The sequence below is a fragment of the Tursiops truncatus genome, chromosome 6, assembly GCF_011762595.2.
Source record: "Tursiops truncatus isolate mTurTru1 chromosome 6, mTurTru1.mat.Y, whole genome shotgun sequence".
NCBI classification, from domain to species: domain Eukaryota; kingdom Metazoa; phylum Chordata; class Mammalia; order Artiodactyla; family Delphinidae; genus Tursiops; species Tursiops truncatus.
In genome coordinates, this window is record NC_047039.1 from 26,384,899 (window position 1) to 26,411,709 (window position 26,811).

General features: G+C 52.1%; 1 protein-coding gene across 6 annotated transcripts in view; it reads left to right on the plus strand.

The window, feature by feature from the left end:
* The window catches only part of FGD3 (FYVE, RhoGEF and PH domain containing 3), a 45,680-nt gene extending 19,149 nt beyond the window's left edge, over nucleotides 1–26,531 (plus strand). For 3 of the 6 annotated variants that reach the window (XM_073805918.1, XM_073805919.1, XM_033857785.2), the window contains 15 exons: nucleotides 2,836–2,925; nucleotides 3,634–3,770; nucleotides 5,373–5,529; nucleotides 6,938–7,076; nucleotides 7,649–7,707; nucleotides 10,470–10,616; nucleotides 10,961–11,053; nucleotides 12,260–12,339; nucleotides 13,717–13,747; nucleotides 14,670–14,777; nucleotides 15,833–15,895; nucleotides 23,947–24,069; nucleotides 24,368–24,508; nucleotides 25,160–25,306; nucleotides 25,573–26,531. In XM_073805918.1, the coding sequence (XP_073662019.1) occupies nucleotides 2,836–2,925; nucleotides 3,634–3,770; nucleotides 5,373–5,529; nucleotides 6,938–7,076; nucleotides 7,649–7,707; nucleotides 10,470–10,616; nucleotides 10,961–11,053; nucleotides 12,260–12,339; nucleotides 13,717–13,747; nucleotides 14,670–14,777; nucleotides 15,833–15,895; nucleotides 23,947–24,069; nucleotides 24,368–24,508; nucleotides 25,160–25,306; nucleotides 25,573–25,815 (1,758 nt within the window). In that variant the 3' untranslated portion in view covers nucleotides 25,816–26,531. The remainder of the gene's footprint in view (nucleotides 1–2,835; nucleotides 2,926–3,633; nucleotides 3,771–5,372; nucleotides 5,530–6,937; nucleotides 7,077–7,648; nucleotides 7,708–10,469; nucleotides 10,617–10,960; nucleotides 11,054–12,259; nucleotides 12,340–13,716; nucleotides 13,748–14,669; nucleotides 14,778–15,832; nucleotides 15,896–23,946; nucleotides 24,070–24,367; nucleotides 24,509–25,159; nucleotides 25,307–25,572) is intronic. The other 3 variants (XM_073805921.1, XM_073805923.1, XM_073805922.1) reach the window with 3 other exon arrangements.
* Nucleotides 26,532–26,811: the final 280 nt, after the last annotated feature.

Below are 26,811 nucleotides of genomic sequence, written 5' to 3' on the forward strand. Positions count from 1 at the left end.
ACCTTGTCTTGTTCCTGATTTTTGAGGAAATGGTTTCAGTTTTTCACCATTGAGAATGATGTTGGTTGTAGGTTTGTCATATATGGCCTTTTTTATGTTGAGGTAGGTTCCCTCTATGCCCACTTTCTGGAGAGTTTTTATCATAAATGGGTGTTGAATTTTGTCAAAAGCTTTTTCTGTATCTGTTGAGGTGATCATATGGTTTTTATTCTTCAATTTGTTAATATGTATATCACATTAATTGATTTGTGTATATTGAAGAATCCTTGCATCCCTGGGATAAATCCCATTTGATCATGGTGTATGATCTTTTTAATGTGTTGTTAGATTCGGTTTGCTAGTATTTAGTTGAGGATTTTTGCATGTATGTTTGTCAGTGATATTGGCCTGTAATTTTCTTTTTTTTGTGATATGTTTATCTGGTTTTGGTATCATCTTCTTCATTTTTGAAAGATGGCTTTGCTGGATACATATTCTTGGTTGACAGTTTTATTTTTCTTTCAGCACTTTAAATATATCATCCCATTCTTCCCACCCCCCCCCCCTTTTTTTTTATTATAATGTGTCCCAGTGTGGTTCTTTGGATTTATCCCATTTGGAGTTATGTGAGCTTCTTGAATTCATATATCCATTTCTTTCCTCATATTTGGGACATTTTCAGCCACTAATTCTTCAAGTATGCTGTACTTGACTCCCAAAATGCATATATTGGTCCCTTGGGTAGTATCCCATAAGTTTCTTAGGCTCTCTTTGCTTTCTTCATTGTTTTTTCTTTTTGCTTCTCTGATTTATGATTTCAAATGACCTAGCTTGAACTTTTCAGTCTAGTTATTGCAATTTTCAGTTCTAGAGTTTCTGTTTGGCTCTTTTTTTTTAAAAAGTTTGTATCTCTTTATTGATATTCTGTTCATGCATCACTTTCCTGATTTCACTTAGTTGTCTGTGTTCTTTTTTAGTTCATTGAGCATCTATATGACAGGTATTTAATATTTTTTACAGGCAGCTCATAGGGCTATGTTTCTTTAGGTTTGGTTTCTGGAATTTTATTTTATTCCTTTAATCACACTATGTTTCCCTGTTTCTTTGTAATTTTTTGCTGGAATTTGGGCATCTGAAAAACAACCATCTCTCCAGTCTTTGCATGCTGGCTTTGTGCAGGGAAAACCTTAGCCAATCAGGCTGGAATTTCTAAGACCTATTAAAATTTTTCTGATCTCTTGCTCCCCTGGCATCTGCCTGCAGAACATCAGCTCTAACATGCTGCTTGCCTGTTTTCAAACTCTGGCGCTGGTCATGACAGCATTACAAATCAGGCAAGACAGAAACCAGTCCCTCAGGCAGCTTCCAGATGAGCCAAAATTTTGGATGCACAGTTCACTCCTTTGTTTTCATCCTGAGGGAGGAGCCCTAGTTGGGGGGAGGGGCGGTTCTTCCCAGTTGTGCTGTGCTATGCTGCATGGGGGAGGAACACAAAAGGGTGTTCCAAACATGCCAATTTTCATTCTTTATTTGATAGAATCTCTTCTTAGTTTTACAATGCCTTGGAAGCTGTAGCTTCTCAGCTGGTCTCTAAAGTTTCCACAGAGGTATTCTTGTTTGTATATTGTTAACTCATGTGTGGGGGAAGGAGGGCCTATAACTTTCTTTTTTTTTTTTTAATATATTTTCTTGAAGTATAGTTTATTTACAATGCTGTGTTAATTTCTACTGTACAGCAAAGTGATTCAGTTATATATATACATATATATATTTTTTAAAATATTCTTTTCCATTATGGTTTATCACAAGATATTGAATATAGTTCCCTGTGCTATACACTAGGACCTTGTTGTTTATCCATTCTATATATAGTAGTTTGCATTTGCTTATCCCAAACTCCCAATTCATCCCTTCCCCCCCCTTTGGCAACCACAGGTCTGTTCTCTATGTCTGTGAGTCTGTTTCTGTTTCATAGATAAGTTCATTTGTGTCATATTTTAGATTCCACATATAAGTGATATCATATGGTCTTTCTCTGTCTGGCTTACTTCACTTAGTGTGATAATCTCTAGCCCATGTTGCTACAAATGGCATTATTTCATTCTTTTTAATGGCTGAGTAATATTCCATTGTATATATGTACCGCATCTTCTTTATCCATTAATCTTTTGATGGACATTTAGGTTGTTTCCATGTCTTGGCTATTGTAAATAGTGCTGCAGTGAACATTGGGGTGCATGTATCTTTTTGAATTATAGTTTTGTCTGAACGTATGCCCAGGAGTGGGATTGCAAAATCATATAGCAACTCTATTTTTAGTTTTTTGAGGGACCTCCATAGTGGCTGCACAAATTTACATTCCCAGTGTAGAAGGTTTCCCTTTTCTCCACACCCTCTCTAGCATTTCTTATTTGTAGACTTTCTAATGATGGCCATTCTGACCAGTGTGAGGTGGTACCTCATTATAGTTTTGATTTGTATTTCTCTAATAATTAGCAATGTGGAGCATCTTTTCATGTGCCTGTTGGGAGGGCCTGTAGCTTTCTAATCTGCCACCTTGCTGATGTCACTCCACGATATATTTTGATGTGGCTATTGCAGCTCCTTTGTAGTTAAAGCCCTGGGAAGATAGAGTTCTCTCTGGGCTGCAGAAGGTTTGGGGGGGGGGGGTTGGTAGAAACTATTATGTCTTCCCCAGAAACCTCCCTGGAAATTCCATCTGCGAGAACTGAGCCCCACATCCCAGTCCCAGCAGCCTCCCCTGGTCATCCCTGGCATACAGCGGGTAGCCTTTGTCATATCATGCCTCCCCAAAACTCATTTTCCCTAGGTGAGCTATGGCTCTTCTCTTCACAGTGCGCTGAGCCCCAGAAGCTGCTCCACATTGCCCAGGAGCTGCTGCATACTGAGGAGACCTACGTGAAGCGTCTACACCTGCTAGACCAGGTAGCCCTCCTGGCTTGGGCCTGCCTTTGTCCACTTCCAGAGTTTCAGTGGACAGTTTCAGAGGCAAACTTTCTCTCTTAGCATTGGCTAGGGCTTGCAGTTGGAGTATGACTGACATGAATACTAAAACTTGGACAAATTTAAGTCTCCTCCAGAAAGTCTTAGTTTTTGCTTTCAGAACTTGTGGCTTTGGGGCAATTGTCTCATCCAGTCACTTTGGGGTTTTTTTCTTCTTGGCAGTTAAATTATCTGAGCATGTAAATGGCCTCTGGACATCTTTCTGCATAAATAGTTGGGAAAGTGGGTGGCACTCTCCCTGTCCACCTGGCAACGTAGGGTTTATGAGCACAGGAAGTAAAACTGCAACAGAAACTGGGTTTTGACAGGTGCTTCTTCTGTTTGTAGCTCACAAAGCAAAGAAAGGAAATCAGGACCATCCACTTCCCTTGATGGGCAGATGGAAGAAAGATGGCCTGTCCCCATCTAGAGGGGACTGTCCCTGCCTCACCCCCAATTCTTAGCCATAAGTAAGCTTGCTTTAAGACCATAAGGTTCTTTGAGCCAGTTTGATGAAGTGGAAGGTTCACTAAGAAAACATAAGGCAATGGCAGCCTCTCTTGAGCTCCCATACCTGCAGCAGAAGCATGATCGTAACCATCTGCAGTGACCCACACTCAGTGACCACTGCATGGGCTTCTCCGTGCCCAGGTTTTCTGCACCCGACTGATGGAAGCAGGGATCCCTTCGGAAGTCACCACAGGCATCTTCTCTAACATCTCCTCCATCTATTGCTTCCACGGGAAGTTCCTCCTTCCTGAGCTGCAGACACGGATCACGAATGAGTGGTAAGTGCAGCTCATGGTGCCTGGGAAGTGTAGGGGCTGACATCTCCCAGGGAGTTTGGCTCCAATGCCCTTGGTGGTTGAGGGTCATGGTGACACTATTGCAGTGGTTTTGTTGAATACTCTCTGCCAAGCAGCCTCTAAATCTGGGGTTTGTATGCCCAAAAGCCAGGAGATACCTGGGGAGCCTGTCTCATAGCGCCCTGGGCTCTCTTTCGGTAGGGTCCTGGGCCAACCCTGACCCCAAGCCCTCTCAGTGTCTTAGCTTCTTCATCTGCAAATTAAAAGGACTTTAATACCTGCTCAGGGCTTTGTGGAATTTAAATGAGGTTTGCCATCTGCAAACACCAGTGAATAGACAGTGCTTATTGGTTTATTTTCCCTCCTAGTGTATATTGCACCTCTGCTTTAAAAAATGAGATGTTTTTCTTCCTCAGCAGTGTCCCCAGAGGGCTGTCCCTCTGTCCCTCTGCCGCTTCTGTTCATTTGTAGCAGAGGGACTGCCCAACTGTAAGAAATGATAATAAAACATTACAGGCATGGCCCCCAGCTTGCCATTCTCCATATTATGTGCTTCCCCCTCTGTTCCGGGTGCTGCTGCAGCTTTGCTTTGGGGTCTCTGCTGTCTCCCCTCTTCACTGGCCTGGCTTGAGCCAGTGTGTGGTTCTGTGGTAAGAGAAGAGGCCATTTCCAAGCTGCAGCCAGGCCAGGGAGAACACAGAGGCCAGGGGGCTTGATTGGGGGTTGTCCCTGCACCTGCAAGGCTCAGCAGGGGTCCAGGGCAATTCGTAAATATTTAGAAAGACATGCTCCACCTGCAGAGCAGGTTATACTGTGTCCAAGGCCATGAGGTTAAAGCTCAGGGCTAGATTGGCTTTCTGGCTGATGCAGTGCACACCTGCTAGATACAAGTTTTCTCCTCAAGGCCCTGGAGAGACTGTCAGCACACAGACACCCCTTGTATAATAAGGGTGCGAGAGTCCAGCAGCTTGCCCATCCGTCTTCACAGGTGGTGGGCCTTTGAGTGCATGTTCCTAGTAATGCTGCAGAGGATGACTTTATGCATATGCCTTTTTTTCTTCTTTTTGATTATTTCTTTAGGATAAATCCCCCACAGTTCTAAGGTCAAAGGTTATTAATATATTTTCTGCTCCTTGAAATTTATTTCCAAATCCCTGTCCGAACCATTCATTATTACACAGTGCTGCTTTCCCATGACATTGCCAGAGTTAGATTGCCCCATTTCATTGTTCCTAATCTTCGCTCATATAGAAGAAGTATAATGGGGTTTCCTTGATTCTTTTTGATAACTGTGGCTCATCATTAAAGAGATTCCATTATTACTAACAACTCCTGGTTTTGAGCAATCGTTCTATGACTGCATGGTTGAAGTACTTTACATGATCCTCTAGGTAACACACTATTTTCCATCCCATGTGATACAGGGAAGGAAAATAAGGCTTAGGGAAGGTGACCAGTTTGCCCACCATCACACAGAGCTGGGAGTCAGGCCATTGTCCCATAGCTCCCTGGTGAAGTCCCTGTCTCACCCTGGCACTTCAGTGGGGCTGTTTGCCTGACGATCTCACTCACTCCCCCACAAAGGGACACAAACCCCCGGCTTGGAGACATCCTGCAGAAGCTGGCCCCATTCCTCAAGATGTATGGTGAATATGTCAAGAACTTTGACCGGGCCGTGGAGCTGGTGAGCACCTGGACCCAGCGCTCACCGGTATTTAAGGACATTGTCCAAGGCATCCAGGTAGGGCGGTCCCACCTCTGCTTCACGGGCACAGTGCTGGCTTTGTGCTTCAACATGGAGAAAATCAGTAAAATTGTGGGATGTGTCCAGATGCTCTATTGATGCTTTGATCCTTAAAATAACTTCCAGGGACAAATCATCATTCTCATTTCATGGGTGAGGAAATCGTGGCTCAAAAAGTTTGTGCGGGGCTTCCCTGGTGGCGCAGTGGTTGAGAGTCCGCCTGCCGATTCAGGGGACACGGGTTCGTGCCCCGGTCAGGGAAGATCCCACATGCCGCGGAGCGGCTAGGCCCGTGAGCCATGGCCGCTGAGCCTGCGCGTCCGGAGCCTGTGCTCCGCAACAGGAGAGACCACAACAGTGAGAGGCTCACGTACCGCAAAAAAAAAAAAAAAAAAAAGTTTGTGTGATCTATGTCATCAGAAACTATTATTCAATAGGACCTGGATCCAAACATGCTGGTCTCCCTCCACAGCATCTCTCAATGGCTAGTGGAAGCACTTAGGAAAATGTTGCATTGATCTTTTCTTTCTCTTTTTCTGCAAACAGCCTGTTCACACCTCTAGTTGCTGTTGTCTACTGCCATGTTGGTCTTTTTCTTACTGATTCATGAGGTTTTTATATGTTAAGAATGTCAGCTGTTAACTGTCAAATGTGTTGCAAATTATTTTTCTCCATTGATGTTTTATTTTTTAACTTTATGTATGATTTTGTTTTCCATACAAAATTTTGGGGTTTTAATTAGCCACATTCACCAATTTTAAATAAAGTAATTCTTTAAAAAATATTTCAAGTATGTGCCACATGCACATACAAGCATACATGTGCACACGTAATACATAGGCACATGTGCACATGTGTACATACATGTGTTCACACATGCATACGTGCACCTACATTCCTCACTGTACCCTGAAGGGTTAATGGGCACAGAGTCCCTCTGTGCTGAGGGTTTGGAGGCCAGGCTCCGATTTGGGTGGCCCCTTGATAACTTTCTGTGTTTTCCCCAGATCCCACTGTAATCAGGTCACCCATGATTTCTCAGCGTAGGGTCCTAGATCCCCCTGCATCTCTCAGCATCCCTGCCCCTCCCCAGAGAGGATAGCTCTGATACTATCAGAGTGTCTCCTTCTCCCCTTTTGCCTGCACTCCTTGCACGCTCACCCCTCCCAGCTGTTCCCACAGAACAGCCTCCAATGAGGATGTGTATAGAAAGGCCAGCGCTGGGTCTAGAGCAGGCCTGCCTGGGGTCCAGCTCCTTACTCCATCCTTCAACCTCTCCAAACTTCAGTTTCCTCTGCTGTAAGATGTGGTCTGCAGTCAGTTGGGTACAGTACTCCAGGCAGCCTCCTGGGGGATCAACATGTGTGTCCATGGGTGCCCCACACTGCCTCTATCTCCCCCACAGAAGCAGGAGATGTGCGGAAACCTGACGCTGCAGCACCATATGCTGGAGCCCGTGCAGAGGGTCCCCCGCTATGAGCTGCTGCTCAAGGACTATCTGAAGAGGCTCCCAGAGGATGCCCCAGACTGGAAGGATGCAGAGAGTGAGCCAAGCCAGCCACAGGCTGAGGGGCTCCTGGGCAGTGGGAGCTGGGGCCCCTGCTGAAAACCCACATTGAGAGAGACAGAGAGTCAGGGACAGAAAGAGAGAGACAAAGAGATAGAGAGAGACAGAGACAGAGAGACGGAGAGAGCTCCAAGTGACCCCTAAACAAGGAGGTGACTGAGAGTCTGAGTGTAAGGGAAAACCGCCCCTGCCCCCATTGCAGTGCGAGGGGTGGATGATGGTTCTGTGGAGGGGGCTGCTAAGTGCTGGCAGAGCTTAGCCCTCACGGAGGACCTTATGGGGCTGGCAAGGCTGCTCCTGGTGCATGGGGAGCAGCTGGCAGGCAGCATGGGGCAAGGTCTGCACAGGGGAGTGGCATGCCAGCCCCAGCGGACCCCCAGCAAATGGGATGCATCTGCAGGGTCACACCTCCACACCCAGGGCCAGGTCTCATGAGCAGCCTGGTACAACCGTGGGGAAGGGCAGGAGCAGGGCAGAACCTGACACTAAGCCTCGTGGGGCGAGGAGCCACCAGGCGCCCTGCAGCTTGACTCTGTCTTCTTCCTGCAGGGTCCTTGGAGCTCATCTCCACAGCTGCCAACCACTCCAACGCTGCCATTCGGAAAATGGTGAGTGTGGGCGACCCTGGAAGATGCCCAAGGGACCAGTAGTTTGGGGCAGGGAGGGCACAGGGTGGGCCAGGTACTGTCAGCATGCATACTCACCCACCTGTCCCCCAGGAAGACAGAGACTCCACTGAGAGCCAGACAGGCCTGTCCCTTACTAGCTTGGTGATTGCTGGTAAGTTATATAGCGCTCCATGCCTCAGTTTCCCCATCTGTAAAATGAGGTCACTGACAGAATCTGTCTCATTGGGCTGTTGTGGGGATTAAATCACTCTACGTGAAGTGCTCAGAACAGGACCTGGCATAACTTAGTGTTAGCTCTTGGCGTTAGCATCATTCATTTGTTCGTTCATTCACTCACTGAAGCTCTGTCAGCTGGGGCTGCTCTAACAAAGTATTGTAGACTGGACAGCTTAAACAGCAGACATTCACTCTCACCGTTCCGGAGGCTGGAAGTTCAAGACCAAGGTGCTGGCGGATTTGGTTCCTGGCTTGTAGACAGCCACCTTCTCGCTGTGCCCTCACATGGCAAAAAAAGAGAGCAAGCTCTCTGGTGTCTCTCTTAATAGGGCTCTAATCTCATCATGCCCCACCCCTCCCCCACCCCATGACCATGACCTCATCTAAACTTAATCACCTACCAAAGGCCCCACCTCCAAATACAGCCTGAAGGTGGAGGAGATGGTGTCCTCTTGTTGATCTAACGCCCCCAAGTAATAGGCTCTGCCGATGGGGTGGCCTCCTAGCCCATACCAATGCCTTTTGACCCAGTGGGCCCTGTCTTCAGAGGCCCTTGTTTGGCCTGCACACTGCCTGGACATGGTGTAAGAATTTCTAAATCCTTGCCCAGAATTAGAGATCAGGTCATTTCACAGGAGAATCCAAATTCCTGGCTTTACTGGAAAACTCTGAAAACCCCAGGCCCACACTAAAACCTGGGACGAGGCGAGGTGCCCCCTAAGTGGGCCGGCTCTCCAGGCCGCCACAGTCCCTACCCAGCCCTGGTTGCCTCAGTCCTGAGACCTATTCACTTTCACATGGGCACTGCTGTTGTTTGAGAGGAAAAAGAAAGTGAAATATTTCTTTGACCCCACATCTCTCAAAAAGGAGAAATGAGAGACGGGCCGCCTGTTTTGGGGCAGCTCTTGCTATGTGTGGTCCACGTCCTGTGTCCTCATTACCTGCCTGTCCCCGGGATTGGGTCTGGAGCCCCCAGACCAGATGCGCCTGAGGTCAGGCCCACAGTGGGGCACCCATGGCAACCTAAACAGGTGACATTTCACTCTAGATACTTTTTATCTAATCTCCCCTTTTCTTCCTCCCCAAGACTAAATCTAATGGAGGAGAAAGAGATGCTTCATGGAACTCTGTGGTCATGAGCTCACACAGAGCCCATGGAGGAGCCCCCACGGGCCTACATCTCTGAGGGGCTTGGGGTGGACTCCTGTCCCACAATAGCATGTCCACTGTGTGGCAGTTCTCGCTCCAAGTCTGGTGAGGCCTCTGTGACCGGCAGGGGGCTCTGGTCAGGTGTGGGGGAAGGCTTATCAATGTGGGCTCATGGGACCCTCTTCATGCTTCCACCTGTCCATCCCTAATCCCCTCAACCTGGACCAACCCCCCAACCTCCCCACCTCCAATCTCCCTGGTCTCCGGTCCGTACTTCTCTACTAAGAGCTTTCTATGGGTTGCTTATTTTGTCACTCCCTGTCCAGAAGCCTCCTGGCCTGCCACTGCCTCACAGGTACACACATTAGCTCTCCTACATGTCCACTGCACGCCCAGCCCCCAGTACACACAAGGCCCTTTGGCCCTGCCTAGCCTGCTCTTCCTCACTCTCCATGCTGGCTCCCCCTCCTGCTCCCATGCCCACATCTACCACCTGTTTCCATACCAGAGGCAGAAGAGCTACCAAACCAGCCTGCTTCCAGGGAGTGCAGGCTAAGATTGGTCAGGTCCAAGGGCAGTGGTGCTGTAGCATGGTGGATCCATGCTCCTTGTTGCTGGGTTAAGGTTCCTGTGGGCTCAGCTCTGCCTTTTGCTGAGTTCACTCCTTCACTCTTGGCTCAAGCCCCTGGTCAGGGCCTATGGCCTCTTGGCCCAGAGCTGGAGCAATGAGCTGCCTACCCTCTCCCCTCACACCACAAGGGTGGGGGTTGGCCACATGACCACACAACCAGTCTCGAGAACAGAGGGCAATGACCTGCGGGTAGGCAGAGGTCTGGTCTCATCATGGCCCTGGGCCATCTGAGGGTGGAGCAGGAAACCAGGTAAGGCTACCACAAGAAGGGATGACTGTCCAGGGCAAAAGCTGCAGCTGCCCAACGTATCTCCTCTGACCCAATGCCCTTCACTGTGGAGGCTAAGAGAGCCAGTCCCAGTTCTCTAGCTGAAACATCTCCAGCAACTCACTTGATTTTTCTGTGCCTCAGTTTCTCTGTCTATAGATTGAGGATAGTAATGGCATCTGCCTCTTAAGGCCGGTGCTAGAATTAAATTAATTAATACCCACATTGTGTTTAGAACAGGGTGTGGCACATAGCAGTGGTGCTAACTGTTGTTATTATTTATTACTCTCTGCAAGTTGAACCTCTGTTCTACAAGGCCCGTGTTTTCCCTCCCACCGTTGTCAGCAGGATCGTGGTCCCTCCTTGGTTCTGGACCACACTTGCAGGGCAGGGTTCCACACACCTCTGGGTCCCCAGCCCTGGCAGGCCTCCAATCCCTGTGGTTGTGCAGCTGCCTGAGCCCCGTGTCTCTCTCAGGAGAAAATGCACAAGCTCTTGGAGGTATACGAGAGACTAGGTGGGGAGGAGGACATCGTCAACCCTGCGAACGAGCTGATCAAGGAGGGCCACATCCAGAAGCTATCAGCCAAGAATGGCACGACCCAGGACCGCCACCTCTTCCTGGTGAGCCCCCAACCGGTCACACCCAGCCCTGCCCAGTCCTGCCCAGCCCAGCTGCAGAACCACGCCCCTGCCACGCCACACCCAGCCCAGCGGCAGAGCCTGGGCCTACCCAGCCACTCAGCCACACCCTCACCCAACCCAGGCCCAACCAGTTGCAGAGCCCCGCCCCACCACTAAGCCACTCCCCCAGTCCAACCCCCAGCATGCCCTCACCACTCCCACATTCAGCCCAGCCCCGCCTAGCCCTGCCCACTCTTGCCAGAGCCACGCCCCACCTCCTCCTTGGGGTGCTCCTCTGTGGAGTCAACCGCCCCTCACCCCATACGTGCCCGTCACTATCGCAGTTCAACAGCATGATCCTTTACTGCGTGCCCAAACTGCGGCTCATGGGCCAGAAGTTCAGTGTCCGGGAGAAGATGGACATTTCCGACCTCCAGGTGGGTGAGCCCCTCCCACCGATCTGTTCCCCTGAGAAAGCACAGAGCAGGTGTAGGGACACAGCGCTTTAGCCACCAAAGTACTCACTGCTGTGCAACTGGTTGCCTGACTACTTCTCTGAGCCTTACTTCTATCCTGACCCAGGCATGGGGGAACATCTCTGAGGGCGCCTTGGCCTAGCATCCTGGGCTGAATGGGCAGGATCCCCTGTCCCTCCACTTGGGTACCGGCCAGTGCGCTGCCGGCTTCATGTTGGCAGGATGAAGGGCAATGCCAGGACCTGGGCCATCTCCTGTCCCCTGTGAAGTTAGCCCTAAGGGCCCCACTTACAGACTCTAAGGGAAACTTGGGGTGAATGCAGATGGGGTGCCCATCCTGCCTGTTCCCTAGTCCTTGGTCCATGCTCTCTCCACTCCTGCACCAATTTGGAGCCCAGATGAGGTTCTGCAGGCACTTGTACCCAAGGTCCAGATGACCTGTTGTCCCTGCTGTCCCTATTCCTTGCGTCCATTGATGTCTCGTGCTGTGGGGCTGCTGGAGCTGGAGTCAGTCCCCCTCTTCTGTGGGAGAGTGCTTTGAATTAACGGGCACTCCAAAAATACTGGCTAAATCAAAGTATTTCTTTATTCTAAAAAGTGAAGGGTTGCATTAGTGATGCAAAAAAAATCCCTTCTGACAGTGGCCAGCCTATGGGCCACATCTACTCCCAAGGGCTGTGGGAGTAGAGTGTTGAGGGGATGAGGGAAGGCTCCCTGTTGCAGACACCTGCAGATAGAAGGTACCTGCCCATGGGGCCTCAGAAACCCCGGCAGAGTAGTGGAGATCCTCCTGGCTCTTCTCCTAAGATTCCCATCCCTGTGTCGGGAGTGCCTGTGGGTACCTTTGTGGGGAAAGGCACTGGGGCTGACTTCCTGGGAAGCCCTGAGAGCAGGCAGATTTGGCCGGCACAGTTCCAAGAACAGTGAATGAGTGGTCCCAGCCCTGCCTGAGCAGGTCGGTGGTCCACCCTCCACCATGGACTGACTCACGGAGTGGCCCGCAGCAACCATGACCCTAAGCTGAGCACTCCCCTGCAGACTCACTGGGTCACCTCTGCCCCCCCTTCTCAGGGAAAGACCTCCAAGTCTGAGAGTGTGAGTCCACAGTTCAGGACCTGCTAAAAGTGACCTACTGTTTTTGTTTTGTCCTTTGTTGTATGCCTTCAGGTGCAGGATGTCGTCAAGTCAAATGCAGCCTACACATTCATCATAACTGGAAAGAAAAGGTCCCTGGAGCTACAAACTCGGTAGGTTTCAGCTGCCTTGGTGTCTGCCGCTGTGTGAATATGTTTGACCTGAAATTTTAGCAGATGGCTTCCTTTTCTAAACTGCATAAACTTTCGATGTGTTTGTGTTCATTTTACTCGCTTATCTGTGGTTTAAAATGTAACAGTACTAAGGGGAAGTCAATGAAAATTAAGCCTCTGCCCACCCCCTGTTCCCCACCCCCAGCAGACATTCTTAACCATCTCTGAAGTATCCTTCCGGAATTTCTGTCCCCATACATATGTATCTATTTTTAATTTTATTTATTTATTTTTAAAAATAAATTTATTTATTTATTTTTGGCTGTGCTGGGTCTTTGTTGCTGTGCGCAGGCTTTCTCTAGTTGCAGCGAGCAAGGGCTACTCTTCGTTGTGGTGCGCAGGCTTCTCATTGCGGTGGCTTCTCTTGTTGCAGAGCACGGGCTCTAGGGCGCATGGGCTTCAGTAGTTGTGGCACGTGGGCTCTAGAATGCAGGCTCAGTAGTTGTGGCGCGTGGGCTTAGCTGCTCCACGGCATGTGGGATCTTCCCAGACCAGGGCTCGAACCCTTGTCTCCTGCATTGGCAGGTGGATTGTTAACCACTGTGCCACCAGGGAAGCCCTGTATCTATTTTTTAAAGCACAGATGACCATTTTCTATCTAGTCTGTTCTGCATCTTGCTTTTTTCATTTAATTTATCAGAAATCATCCCATATATGAGCACCATTTTCTAAAGCAGCATAATTTTCCAGTATGATCGTTGGCTGGTTCCCATTGACGGGCACCTAGGTCCTCTGGGGTCTTGCTGTCGCAAATGGTGCTGCAAGCAGTGTCCATGAACCAAGTTTTGTACATATGTGTCGTTACGTCCATCTGGTAGATTCCTGAAGTAAAATTGCTGGCCAAAGGGTAGCATGTCCACTTTAAATTTTGGTGGCTGTTGTCACACTACCCTGTAAGATGGTGCATGACTTGTGGCGGGGCTTGGGAGAGCCCATCTCTCACTTCCGCCAATGACGTGAGATCTTTGCAATGACCCATTGTGGCCCACCGAAGTGTTGGTTTACATCCACTGCAGAGGGCTCTGCATACCAAGCTTACCACATCTAGCCACATCTGACTTCATCTGGCCACACCTGACCCTACCTGCACCCACAAGGCCACACTTAACTCCACCTGGCCATAATTGACCTCGCCTGACTGCACCTGGTGATACTGGCCACAGTGTTCCAGAGCCTTTGGGGCCACTCTCCCAAGCCGCGAGTTGCACTTCCAGGCAGTGAGCAGCACAGGCATGTACTTCAGGGCTGAGAGGAATCAGGTGGTTTAGAGTCAGTATCCAAGACTAAATGAATAAAATACTCTTTTGGCTTTTATAGGACAGAAGAGGAAAAGAAAGAATGGATTCAGGTGAAGCTCCTAAAGTTTTAAAGTAACCCAATGACCAAATTCTTGAGTGGTATGGCCATTTCATGTTGGAGCAAGGGATGGGATGGCCCCGTGTCCCCCCCAGGTATTACCCACCCATCTATCCACCTTGAAGTGATGGGGTGACCAGGTTTATAAGCACCTTCAGACTCCACAAACCTTTGAATCCATTCTCTTATTTGGGGCTCCCCAGTAAACAAATAAACATAAAGGCCTGGAGGTGGACATGCAGGGAGGTGCCCTCACCCTGGGGAGGATCTCCACTGTCTGGCAGCTCCAAGGTAGGTCCGTGTTGTCCTTTCTCTCCGTGGCTGGCAGGAGAGGTGGGTCTTGCAGGACGAGCAGCTTGACTTCCAGAACGGAGCCTGTGCTTCCAAAGACAGGCCAGGCAGTGTCCTGGGGCAGCCAGAGCAGGCTCAGCTCAGAACCAGCCATGGTAGGGACACAGGTCAGGAGGGCCACGTCAGAGCGGAGGCCAAGGCAGTGACTGGGGTTGGCAGACCACCACCAGGCCAAACGCTAACCATTAGTGATGGTTAGCCACCATTCGTGGCTCCCAAAATTCATAAGACAGAAATCTGAGTGAGAAGAGAAAAAGGAAATTCAAACAGATATTAGATGGGAATGCTGTTGCAGGAATGGAAACGTGGCCTCGAATCCATATAAACTGTTCCAAGAGCATCTGCCCTTGGCTTGGAGAACTGCATGTGGGGTGGCACTGGGAGCCATGGAGATTGGAGTGGGGACCCGGTCAGTCACTGATCACATCCCTGAGCCTTGTTTCCTCATCTCAGAGGACATGTGAGGCTGTTGGTCAGGGGAGAACGCAATGACCACGGGACCCTTGTCCTCACCCTCCTGGAATGCTCTCTGAGGGCCCTTGTTCTCTGTGGTTTTGTTTCAGGTCATTGAGGCCACCATTGAGAAGCACAAGCAGAACAGCCAGACTTTCAAGGCCTTCAGTGGCTCCTTCGGCCAGGATGAGGATTCCTCTCTCACTCCAGACCCGCCTGTGAGTGCCAGTGTCCCTGGGGCAACCCAGGCCCTTTGCACAAGGACTGGTGCTTGGGGGGGAAGCTGGTCCCCATGCTCTCCTCATGCCCACCTTTATTGGGCATCCATGTGGGGACGCCTGTACCTTATAGCTGGGATGGTCAGTGCTTGGACAGGAGGGAGGGAAGGACAGGCCTGGATACAGCTGCTACATGAGGCATTGTCCTATCACATGCACCTAGGGGCTGTGATCTTGTCAGCAGGGGTAGCTTGCTCCCCATGCGAAGCTGTCCCCAGGCCTGGGGGGAGCCAGGAAGCAGGATCCCCCCCAGGGCCAGATGGGTCCACCCTAGGCCTTGGCCATCCCCTCTGTCTAGGTACAACCAAACATGACTTCACAGTGAGGGTCCCTCACTCCATGCCTCAGGGACATCCCTGAAGCTAAGAGATACCCAGCCCAGCCTGGTTGAGCAGCCCTGAGTCCCAGACACCAGGCCGGGGTGGCCCTCCCTGTGGTCTCACTGGTCTGTGGGCCACAGGCCACCTCATTATCCATTTAATATTTCCATCAAATCTCCATTTTGTCTGCTTTCTGGACTATTTTAGAAGAAAACTTTGTGCTGTCCCCGGGCAGGGAAAGTACTGTCCCCTACCTTGAAAAGAGGTGACCTGGAAACAGAACCCCCCACCCCACCCCATACCTGCCGTTAAAGTTGGTGCAAAGACAGAGCCTGACCGTGGAAGGCAGGGCACCGAGCTCTCCACAGATGCCTGAGGACAGCTAGAGGCCAGGGCCACCTCACATGGTGTGATGCAGCTGGTTAGGCCTGGTGGGCCTCAAGGAGGTTCATACCTGCCCACCGCCCTCCACCCCAGCTGGGAAATGATAACTCTTCTGAGATGCCTTCAGGCCAGGGAGGACAGATTCCCAAAGTCATAGCAAACACCAGGCCCCGACAGTCTTCCTCCTGACCCTGTGACCAGACAGAAGGAATGGTGGCATTCCAGCACTGCCTTGGATGTCAGCCTGTGGCCACAGACCTCTGCTCATGCCAGCTGTCTTGTCCCCTCCAGATGGTGAGCGCCAACCCAGAGGTGCCTGCAGCGGTACCCACTGGTGGAGGGGGTGCTGCAGGGGTGAGTGACCCCCCCAGCTTTGACAGGGGCGGGAGGTGGAAGTTGGGTCAGACCAGGGTGACCTGAGGGTGAGGGTTTAGCCTCCCCCTTCCATGTGACCTGGGTCCTCACAGTGATGGCCTCTGGGGCCTGTTGGTGGAGGGCTGGGGCAAGCCCGCTGGGACCCAAATGTCCATTTCCTTGGGTGGGTGAAGGTTACACAGCTGAGTTCTTCTGAAGACTTGTGCTCTTTACCACAGGTAAAGTATGCCTGGATGAAATGTGGATCAAGGCGGTACCTGGCCCTCAGGAGGCTCAGTCAATGTGGGCGGAGAAGGCGTGGTCCAGGGTCAGATAGCCTGTGTGCATGTCCCCACCCCGACAGGGCCAGGCCCCGGGACTATGCCGGAGTCCTTCCTGCCCTGTCAGTTTGGGAGATTAGTAACAGGGTAAATATGTGCGCCTCGCATGCAGTGAGTATCCAGTACAGGGAAGCATCATTATTAACCACTGGGCCTAATAGTCGTGAAGTCTGATGACAGTTATAAGCCTAGACTACCAAGGAGGTGCTGTACCCTGCATCCTGAGAGGGGATTCTCCTGGGCATCTTCGCTTTGCCCTATCCCTCAGTTTTCCGGGCTCAGAAGGAATGAGTGGAGGCCTGAGCCCCAGCCTGACCCCTAACAGGGGCTTTGCTCCTAAAGCGGAACTTCTTCCATGGGTAGGTTGGTCCAGCCCCCACATTCTCTCCACTGGGCCTGCCTCTCCTTCCCTCCCCCTGACTTCTCTTTCTCACATCCCTCATCTGGGCCAGCACTCCCTTGGTGGCAGGTGCTCCCCAGTTGGACAGCAAAGTCTGCCTGAATTTTGCACCAACTTGCAGAGCTCCTTCTTTTCTGGCTACGAGGGCCACCCTGCTGGTCATCACAGCCATTCTGGGTTGGCACCTGTTAGGGTCAACCCATTTTACGAACAGGAAACGGGCTTGATAGGTGAGGAGACCTGGCCTTTGCCTCAAAGGCCTTGTGGTGGGACTTGACTTTCCTGGGACAGCAGCAGAGGGAGGGACGGATGTCTAGCTCCTCACGGGGAGTAAATGTCCCTGTCCTGGCTTAGATTTTTAGTAAGAAAACTAGTCCCCTCCTCCCACACAATCCATGCTGCTGGGTAGCATTGGGCCCCAGCTGAGGCCCCAGAACAGGTGTGCCCAGATGCTCCAGTCCCCTGCTCTGTTACAAGAGCAGAAGCTTTGCCAGGTCACCACACGACCCCTGACCCGATGTGTCTCTGACTGCCAGGCACTGGGAAAACCTTGAGGAGTTTTTGGGCTCCCATGGAGGGATGGAGCATTTCTAGGGCATGATGGGCTTCAGGGACCAAGTGAGAGGAGGGAACCCCCTTATTTGAGTGCTACTGCTGCCACAGGGTGGCACTGCGAGAGCCAGAGGGAGCCTGTGCTAATTTGTTTAAACTCAGTCAGGAAATCTGAAAGCAGCATTACCAGCAGGGGAGAGATGGTCTTGTCACAGCCCCTCAAACTCCCTGAGGGGCTTCCTGCATTGTGGCTCTGTCTGGCCCTGCCTTCCTTTCAGCCCACCCTCCCCCACCATGCCCTGGCCTACCTCACCTGGCCATGTCCCAGGGCCTTTGCACCTGCTATCCCCTCTGTGCAGAATGCCTCAATTATGCCTGCTGTGCCCCAAGGCCTCATCTGTGAAGCCCTCGCAGCTGACCCCAGAGTCACTGACAAGTGTTTCTCACATGAAGCAACCCACCATCAGCTTTCTGAATCACCAAACTGTGCGTGTGAGGCTGGCAGTGTGCTATTGGGCTCCTTTCTGGAACGTCTAGGAACATCATGAAAAGCAGCTTGCACACTCAAGCTTCATCTGTGTAACTAACTGCCCAGAGAAGAATGACACATGAGGCCTCTTCAGCTTTCCAATCAGCTCCAGGGTCCCTTGGCCAGGGTCTCTGACAACCTCCATGATGGCCCTTTGCATGAAGCACTGCTTCTCCCTGTCTCTGCAGGGGAGCTGAGCTGGACCCCCTGCAGGGCCCTCTGCTATCCGACCCTTGGCCTGGGGCATGCCGGAAGGCATCAAGGGCCGTGAGCAACCCCCACTCTTTGTAGGGTGAGTCCACGGGCAGGCCTTAGTCCGTGGATGCGGGGTAAAGTAGAAGTGGCTGTGGGCTGTGTGGTCAGGGAGACAGGGCTGAGGAAGATCCAGTGCCCAGGCAGAGACAGAGGAGCAGGAGGTGGGGCTGGCACACACGACGGGCAGTGCCCATCGGAGAATGTTCTAGCTGGAAGGGACCTGAAGGTCCCATGTTTAATGTTTTAACACGTGGAGTGGGTCCTGACATGAGGCCTTGGGCAACTCCTCCCCCTCTGCCCTCACCTTCCCTTGGGTGGGGAGAAGAGAGAGAGGAGCTGTGTCAGGTGTCTGTTGGCCACTCGGGTGCCCCTCCGATTAGTTGCCCAACTCCTTTGACAGGTGAAAAGGTAGCTGAGAGCCCCTGAGGCTCAGGGCCTCAGCGCGGTCCAGGGGTCTGCCCAGGCCAGGCTGCAGACTTGCTGCGCATCGATGGCGACGCCCAGCCAGTGGATATGCGGGCCACCCCACCTTCTTCTACACAGGGGCTCAGCCTTCCAAGGGCTCTGCAGCACCATTGACTTGCCAAATGCTTGGGATCACAATTCAAGTTCAGGTCTCCTTGTCCCAGTCCCTTTATCCACCCCAAGCCAGGCCCAGGCCCTACAACAGACAAACGCTCGTCAGCAACAGACTTGCAGCTCCGGCCCCAGCACACATGGCCCGGCCATGGTTTTTCTCATTTGTGTTTCTGATGAGCACAGGTTTTGGTGGACCCAGGAGGGCAGCTCCGTGAAGCTCCTGCCATACAGGGCGAGTCCGAGATGTGCTCAGTGGATATTTGTGGAAAGTACCCCAAAGTGGGTTTTAATTCTGGCACTAGAAAGAGTGATCTTTGCTACAACATGCCAGATGTAAGCTTTTGGAGAGGAAATGTAAACTCACTCTTGGTGTGCTCATTTGATTTCCTGGTGTTGTCCTCAGACACACAGTTCCCACTAGGCCCTCTTTCCTAAGAAAAGCTAAACCCAAACCAGGAAGTTTTGCAAGGGAGTCTTGCAGAATACAAAGACTTCCCCGTTCTGCAAAAGTTGCGTCTCTCTTCACGGAAGCACAGAACTGTCAAGGCCTCCCTGGGCTCCAGAGCCACCATGGCAACATATGGACCCTTCCACGATGTCGTGAAAGGCCCCATCCCTGCCACCCGTCATTCAGCATGCACAAACTTAGTGCCGCCCTTCCACCCCAAGCCCAGGACAGGGCTGCCTGTGAAGGGCAGAGGGCCTGGGCTGCACCCACCACAGGGCCAGGCCTAAGACCCAGGCCTATGTCCACACCCTTTAGGACTGATGATAACTGTGGCTCCATCTTCTGAGGCTGGTTGGCAGGGCCACTGTTTGAGACCCAATTCTTCCCTGAATTTTCCTCCTGCTTCCCTGCTTTGTAAGTGAATCTGCTGAAGAGAAGACGTTGAGTAAAACAGGCCCTCGGCACAGACCTCCCACGCCCACGCTTGTGCATTTGGAGCGCTTTGGGTGAAGTCGCTTGGCTGTTACTAGGGAAGCCACGGTGCCACACCTCCCTGGTTAGACTTGGCCCAGGCCTTTCCAATGTCTCCACATCCAAAAAGAAAATCTGAGCCCCTCCCTTTGGTTGACTTATTCTATATCCTCATCCAAAAAGGAAGTATGGTTGGCCAGGAAGACCTGTCCTCAACGATGCAGGTGGGCTCACCTCAGCCACCTGGTCACCAGCCCTCGGTGTCGGGAACTGCCTGGGGGAGCCGCATCAAGCATGGGCCATGGTGGCTTACGGTCTTCAGCACCGAGGAAGCTGGTACCCAGCCAAGAAAGCTGGTACTCAGACCCTGTCTGATCACCGAACTGCAGCCTAAAAAAAGGAAGCCAGGATGGGTCGCTCTTCCAAGCCCCAGCCCCAAGATGCCCGGCTCTAGGAACTGTCCTCTGGTCCCTCTGGCCAGGACGGGGTCCCTGCTGACCTTCAGCACCTGAGCTCTTGGCCACATACCCCTGACCCGCTACAGCCTCTCCTCCATCTTGTGGGCAGCCCTGCCCCTCAGGGATGCCCCAGTAGCCCCCATGGCCTCCCTGTGTTCTCAGCAGTTGTGCAGCGCTGTTCGCAGGGTCTGGAGAGCCCAGGTTCTGCAGCACATGTAAGTGCTTGAAGGCAAGACGCAGATCCAGCCACCTGCCACTGACCACTCCCACCTCCAGTGCCCTTGGTGTCCTCACCTGGAAAACAGGCATGGCAGGGTCACCATGAAGGTTGGTAGAGGGCTGAGGCTCCTGGGCCACAGCAGACCCAGGGATGGCCCCTCCTCTCTCTTCTCATGTCTGAGCCCCAGCAGTCCTGAGAGATGGTCTCAAGGGAAGGAGCCCTGAGTGGGGCAGACAGATGTGCCTCAGGGCTAGAGTGTGGCTGGCAGCCAAGGCTGGGTGACAGGGGTGGCCTCCAGTAAGGCATGTGGCTGTGGGGAGCGTCAGTATTGCTTGTCGGGTCTGTGCCACCCATTTTCCACCCACAGGGCTCTGTGGTCCTGAGCTGCATGGAATAAACTGAGAGGGGGCCCAAGGTTTTCTTACACCCAGTGTCCATGGGGTCAGGGGTCATGAGATGGAGGAGGAGGGTGATGGGGTCTTGGGCAGAGCAAGCGTCCCTATCACCCTCAGAGGCACCAGCTGGTCCCAGGGCTCCTCGTACCAGGGGTCCAGCACTGGCCTCACAGTGGTGGGGCCCGCAGTGGGGTCTATGAGCAGAGGCAGCAGAGCTTGGAAGCATAGGCCAGAATTAGCGTGCTCAGGCTACTTAACAAAGTGCCACAGACACTTATTCTCTAACAGTTCTGAAGGCTGGAAGTCCAGGATCAAGGTGTTGGTAGGGCTGGTTTCTCCTGAGGCCTGTCAACTTAAAGAAAAACACTCAACTTAGAGTTGGATTTAAGTTTTACTCAGGATCTTACTGAGGACTATAGCCTGGGAGACAGCTCTGAGGAACTGCTTGTAAGAGGGAGGGGAGGAGCCAGTATATGTACGAATTTTTTGGCTAGGAAATACATGTAGTCAAGCATACATTTTGGTAAAAGATTCCTGCTATATCACAAAGAACAGATATCTTAAGTTAATACTTTTAAGTGATTTTCTCTGCATGGGAAGATGCAAGAATCTGGGGTCACTGAAATTCTTTCTGAGATGTGCCTCTATCTTGGGGCCTGTTTCTCCAACACACAGAATGCCTCATCTTGTTTTTTTCATCCTGAATTCCCTCCCGGGTGCACTGTCGTGGGTGACTGCAGTGGGTGCATCTTAACCCTTATATAACTGGATGATGAGTGGCACTCTTTGTTCTTTTTTTGTTCACAGACCTCTCTCCTTGGCATGTAGATAGCCATCTTCTCCCTGTGTCCTCACATAGTCTTGCCTCTGTGTGTGACCATGTCCTAATCTCCTCTTCTTATAAGGACACCAGTTATATTGGATTAAGCCCCACCCTAGTGACCTCATTTTACCTTAATCACCTCTTTAAAGGCCCTCTCTCCAAATACAGTCACCGTCTGAGGTGCTGGGGGTTAGAACTGCAAGCTATGACTTTTGGGGGACACAATTCAGCCCGTAACAGCCTCCAATGCCCAAGCCCCTCCCTTCTGTCTCCCTCACCCCCAACCAGTGCATCTCTTTCTCCTTAAACTTGCAGAGTTTATATTAAACATATTTTTAGCTTATTTTGTTCAAATTTTTATTAGGGAAGCTTTGGACACACACAAGTAGAACTAACAGACAGCGAGACCCCCACACCAGCCTGGAGCAACTTCAGCTTTGTGCTGTTCCTGTTTTATCTGTCTTTCCACCCCTATCCTCACCCCACCCCCACATACTCTTCCTTCTTCTGGAATATTTTAAAACAAATCTCAGACGTCATTTTATTCTGCTCAGAAACACTAATGTTAAACTTATTTTAAGTGTTTCTCTTTTAAACAGAAAAAGTGTCTCTGGGCCTCAGTTTCCCCATCTGTGCAAGGGAGAGGTTGAGACAAGCACTTCCAGTAGCCATTCTAGTTCTGACATCCTGGGGAATTTGATACATATCTGTGACATTTCTTAAAATCTTAAGTTTGTGGTGAATTGACTGTGTTTTCTGCTGGGACCCCAGCGCCCCCTACCCACACAGAGAGGAAATGCTAAGGGGCTGGGACGGGGCATTTCCTGAGAGCCATGGTAACATAAGGGCGATCAGCAAAACCAGTCAGGATTCTTGTGCTGTGACGGGGTTCAGGGCCAGGGGCGGTTCCTCACCCCACTTTACAGATGAGGAAACCAAGCTTGGAGAGGAGAAGTGACTCGTGCAGGGTCTCATGGCTGATGAGGGGCAGGGCAAGGGCCTGGGAGCTGTCCCCCAAATTGCACCACTCCTAATCATATGGGGAAACCTAATCAGACAGCGCTACTGAGCCCCCACGCCAGCCTCACCCTGCATGGTCGGTGCCCACTCCCACCTTCACTCCCTCCTGCCTCCTGCTCACCTCCCAAGCCCTTGCATCTGGTGGGGCTGGGGTCCTGGACACGACTGATGTCACTATGGCCAGGGGTAGGCAGTCAGAGTGGACCACATAGGTTCCCTCACTCAGCTCTCAAACCGCTGTCCACAGTGCAGAGGGAACACAGTCCTCAATGGGAATGTGAGGCAGGAGGTGGGGGGGTTAGGGGGGCTGGTCAGTGAGTGGCTGGTTTGCTTTTCTACGTGTCTATTGGTTTTCTTCCTCTTTCACAAGCTGTTCTCGGTGAACACTTGAGAAAATCCAGATAAGAGAGTCAGATAAGAGTTACTCTACCCCAAACAGCCAATAAGATCATCAGGTGTGCTTCCTTCCAGTCTTTTTTTCATGCACGTACTCTTTTTGGTATAAACATTATACGCTACTGTACATTATTTTGCAACTTGCTTGTTTCCCTTAGCAATATAACTTGACACCTTTAAACAGTCTTCCAACATGTTGCCTTGACATCTACCTCCCGTGTATGATTTATATACCTGTTCCTTAGTTTTAGACTGCATTAGATTTTTTAAAATTTGTAAATATGTTTAACTGAAAAAGGAATAAATACTTTTTTTAAAAAAAAGTGAAGTGATAGAATAAAATGAAAACCTCTCTCCCACCGCTGCCTGCCACTCTCCAATTCCTCTTTGCTCCAAGGAGTTTGATGTGGTTCTTGTAAAACTTTTTGAGAAATCTTACACAAAACAGCTTGTTTAAACGTAAAAGAAAACAAACAAACAAACAAAAAAGAAGTAAAAGCATTTTATAGTGTGTTCTTGTGACTAGTCTTAAAGATCTTCTAACCTCTCTGAACACACACCATGTTTCATGACTTCCCGTTGTCTTGCTGAAAGGACTCATCACTGCCCTCTTTTGTGGGAAATTCAGGCAGCATCGGAGGAGATAGAGAAGGGAGTCCAGGCCCTGACCCTGCTCCCACCCCTGGAGAGTGCTCTCACACGTGTTGGGCGGGCAACTGCACACCTCTGAGTGCCTGGCATGGAGCAGGGACCATGCTCTGGGGTCCAATAAAGGGCAGAGCATGGAAGCAAGGGCCACCTGGCTGGATGCTGGGTGCAGACACCCCAGTCCTTGGCGTCTGGGCTCCTGTGCAGAGCAGCCACCTTTTCCCCCAGTGTGGGTTCCGGTGGTTATCTTTGCAGACACGCAAAGTCACTGATCTCCGTGGTGGGACAAGTCATTCCAAGCATAGAGTTCCTGTTCCCCTTGGGATCTCACCCCGTGTGACAGCAGGGCAGCTTCTGGGGAGTGAGGCTGGGCAGGGGGCCATGGCCAGTGTGGCTCCTGCTTAATTTCCTTCTGCACGTCTGGCTTTCTTGCCCTGCATGTGCGTTGCCTGTGTATCGCACAGCTGCCACTCCACATGCGCTGGGAAGCTGACTGCAGCCGTTTGCCTCCCACAGCTTGAGCCCAGGAGAGGGTCCTCTAAGACCAGACGTGACAAGGAGAAGCAGGGCTGCAGCAGCTGCGGCGAGACCTTCAACTCCATCACCAAAAGGAAGCGCCACTGCAAGCTGTGTGGGGCGGTGAGTCCAGGTGGAAGGAGGCCAGCTGCTGGGACCTCCATGTGCTTAGCTCCTCCTCCAAATCTTCTTTCCATGCACACAGACCCCTGGATCCTGGAACTTCTGAGCAAGAAGGCAGGCTCTGGAGGCCCAGCAGGGGCCAGACTTGGGGTCTCTGCCCTGTGGACAAGGCTCCCGACTCCCATGTCTCACAGACAAGCCCTTCCCCTCCACATGCCGTTACACCTCTCCTTCCAGCCTCCTTCTGGACAGTCTTCTGTCCCTGGGCATTGGGGTCACAGGTGCCCTTGTCTTGCAGGTCATCTGTGGGAAGTGCTCCGAGTTCAAGGCTGAGAACGGCAGGCAGAGCCGTGTCTGCGGAGAGTGTTTCCTGACCCAGCCGGTGGCCCCCTCGAGCCCCAGCCTCGAGGAGCCCTTGGAGCCCAAGCAGAGCACAGAGGTGGGTGGGCTGGGTGAGCCTTCCAGACACAAGACCCCAGAAGCCTTGACAGACTGTGCTCCTAGTGCTGTCGCCTTCCCTGGGACCAGGACTGGTAGGGCTCAGTTGGGTCCATAGGCCACTGAGAGCAGCTAGCAGCTGAATGCCAAATATCACATGTGTGCGTGTTGGGCTCTTAGGATCCAGTCATGGCCGAGAGCTTGGGAACCGTTTGCACTCAGGAGTTAGATGGTGCATTAGTCAGCTCAGGCTGTATAACAAATACCACAGGATGGACAGCTTAAACAACAGAAACTTATTTCTTCCTAGTCCTGGAGGATGTGAATGTGTGTGGTGTGTGTGATGTTACGTGTGAGAGGTGTGTGTGTGTACAGGGAAATCATCAACAGCCGCCACATTCTGGTTCCCTGCTGTTCCATTTTTTCCTACCTTATCTTTATTTCTGTCCTGACCCTTCTGTGGTCTCACTGCCTAGAAAGTCCAGCCCAATCCCAAGTGGCCTTGCAGTGACCCTGGGGAAGCTCAGGCTGGCCCAGGCCTTGTCCAGTCTGTCTCCCCCTCCTCTCTCCCCCCAGAGCTTCAGCCTTGGTGCTTCCTGGGGAGTGGCTCTTACAAGGGAGACTCCACCTGACTTGTCCTCTGTGTCCCCAGAAGCCAGCCACTGTGGACCCCCCGCCCAGCCTGCTCTGTGGCCCCCTGCTGGTGTCGGATGGCGGCACAGCCTGGAGCAAGGTGTGGGCTGCCATCTCTGAGTCGGACTCCCTGGAGTTGGTGCTGCACCTTCGAGGAGGCAGCCAGGTGTGTCCTCTGTCCGCTGGGCCACACTGGGGGTGGGGGTCCACCCTGCTCCGGCAGCCCACAGCCTCAAGCCCGCGGCGCCCAGATAGGCCTGGGCCATGCAGCCTGGGCCCAACCCCACGTGGTGGGTGGCTCATGTGACCCTAGGGCCTCAGTTTCCCCGGCTGTCCAGAATCACCCTTCTGCTGCCCACTTGTGGGAGATGGTATTTAGTGATGCCAGGACTCCAGAGGCCGGGGTGCTGACGCTCCTCTCCTTTCCTGCAGGATGGCCAGCTGCTGCATGCCGTCCCCCTCTCTGGCTGCAGGGTGAGTGTGCCAGAGCCCGCAGAGAGGCTGGATGCTGGACACATGTGGCAGCTGCAGCAGGCCCAGCAGTCTTTGTACCTGAGTGCCCCGTCCGCCGAGCTGCAGCAGCAGTGGTTGGAGGCCCTGAGCTCAGCAGCCCACGGGCACCTGGCCCAGGCCAGCCCAGGGGCCCAGCAGCCCCAGGCCCCAGCTGCCCCATGAGCTGAGTCTCTGCCGTGTCTCCTAGCTGTACAGCCACCGTGGCAGGGCCTGTACTCATCTGAGAGGTGGCATCAGGCCACATGCAGGCATGAAGGGAGCCTGGATTGCTGAGGGACCAACAGGCCACATAGCACTTGGCCCTGGAGGGTTCCTCCATGTCAGAGAGGAGAAAAATGAGGCCCAAACAGGGGCAGCCAATTGCCCAGGGTCACCCAGCACGTCCCTCAAAGACCCGGGCCTCTGCCTGCAGGCCCAGCAGTGTGGCCCAGAGCGGGGCGTGGGGTGACTGTCAAGAAAACTCCATCTGAGTGGGCAGTGAGGGGTCATCTGCGCCAGAAGACAGAAGGAGCTCATGGGTGGTGCCCAGGACACCTGGTGGATGTCTGCAGTCATGCCACCCCTCCTGATGGTTGCCCACCCATCTATACCATCTACATCCATGTGAGCTGAACCATACTGGCCCCCCGGACTCCACCTCTCTCCTCTTTCCTCTCCCGGGGACTGGGCACACCCTGTGCCACCTCGTAGCTCGCCACCCCATTTGGAGATGCCTAAGGGAGCGAGTGGTGGGTTCCTGAATAGCCATGCTGCGAAACTACAGGGGGACCACACAGGCGTCGTGATCTGTGGCCTGAGATTTGTGCCTGCCTCCCCTGGTCGGTGGTGGACAGTGCTTATCTACATAAATAAATGCTGGCAGCCAACAGGTGGACACAGCCTTGGGGCAGGGTCTCCCCACAGTGGGCCTGGTTGGCTGGTGAATGAGGGTAACAGATGGGCACAGCCGGTAATGACGCCCTGGACCCCAATCCAGGCCTGCAGGGTGCAAGTAACACCCCTGTGGTTGCCCCAGGATGCAGCGGCATTAGACAGCGGGGCCTCAGACAAGGTACCATGCCTGGAGACCTGCTCTGTGTCCCTGGTCATGCTAGTGAGGTAGACAGGGCCATTTGCCCCTGTAGCAAGTGGAGCCAGACTTAGATACGGGATCGTGGG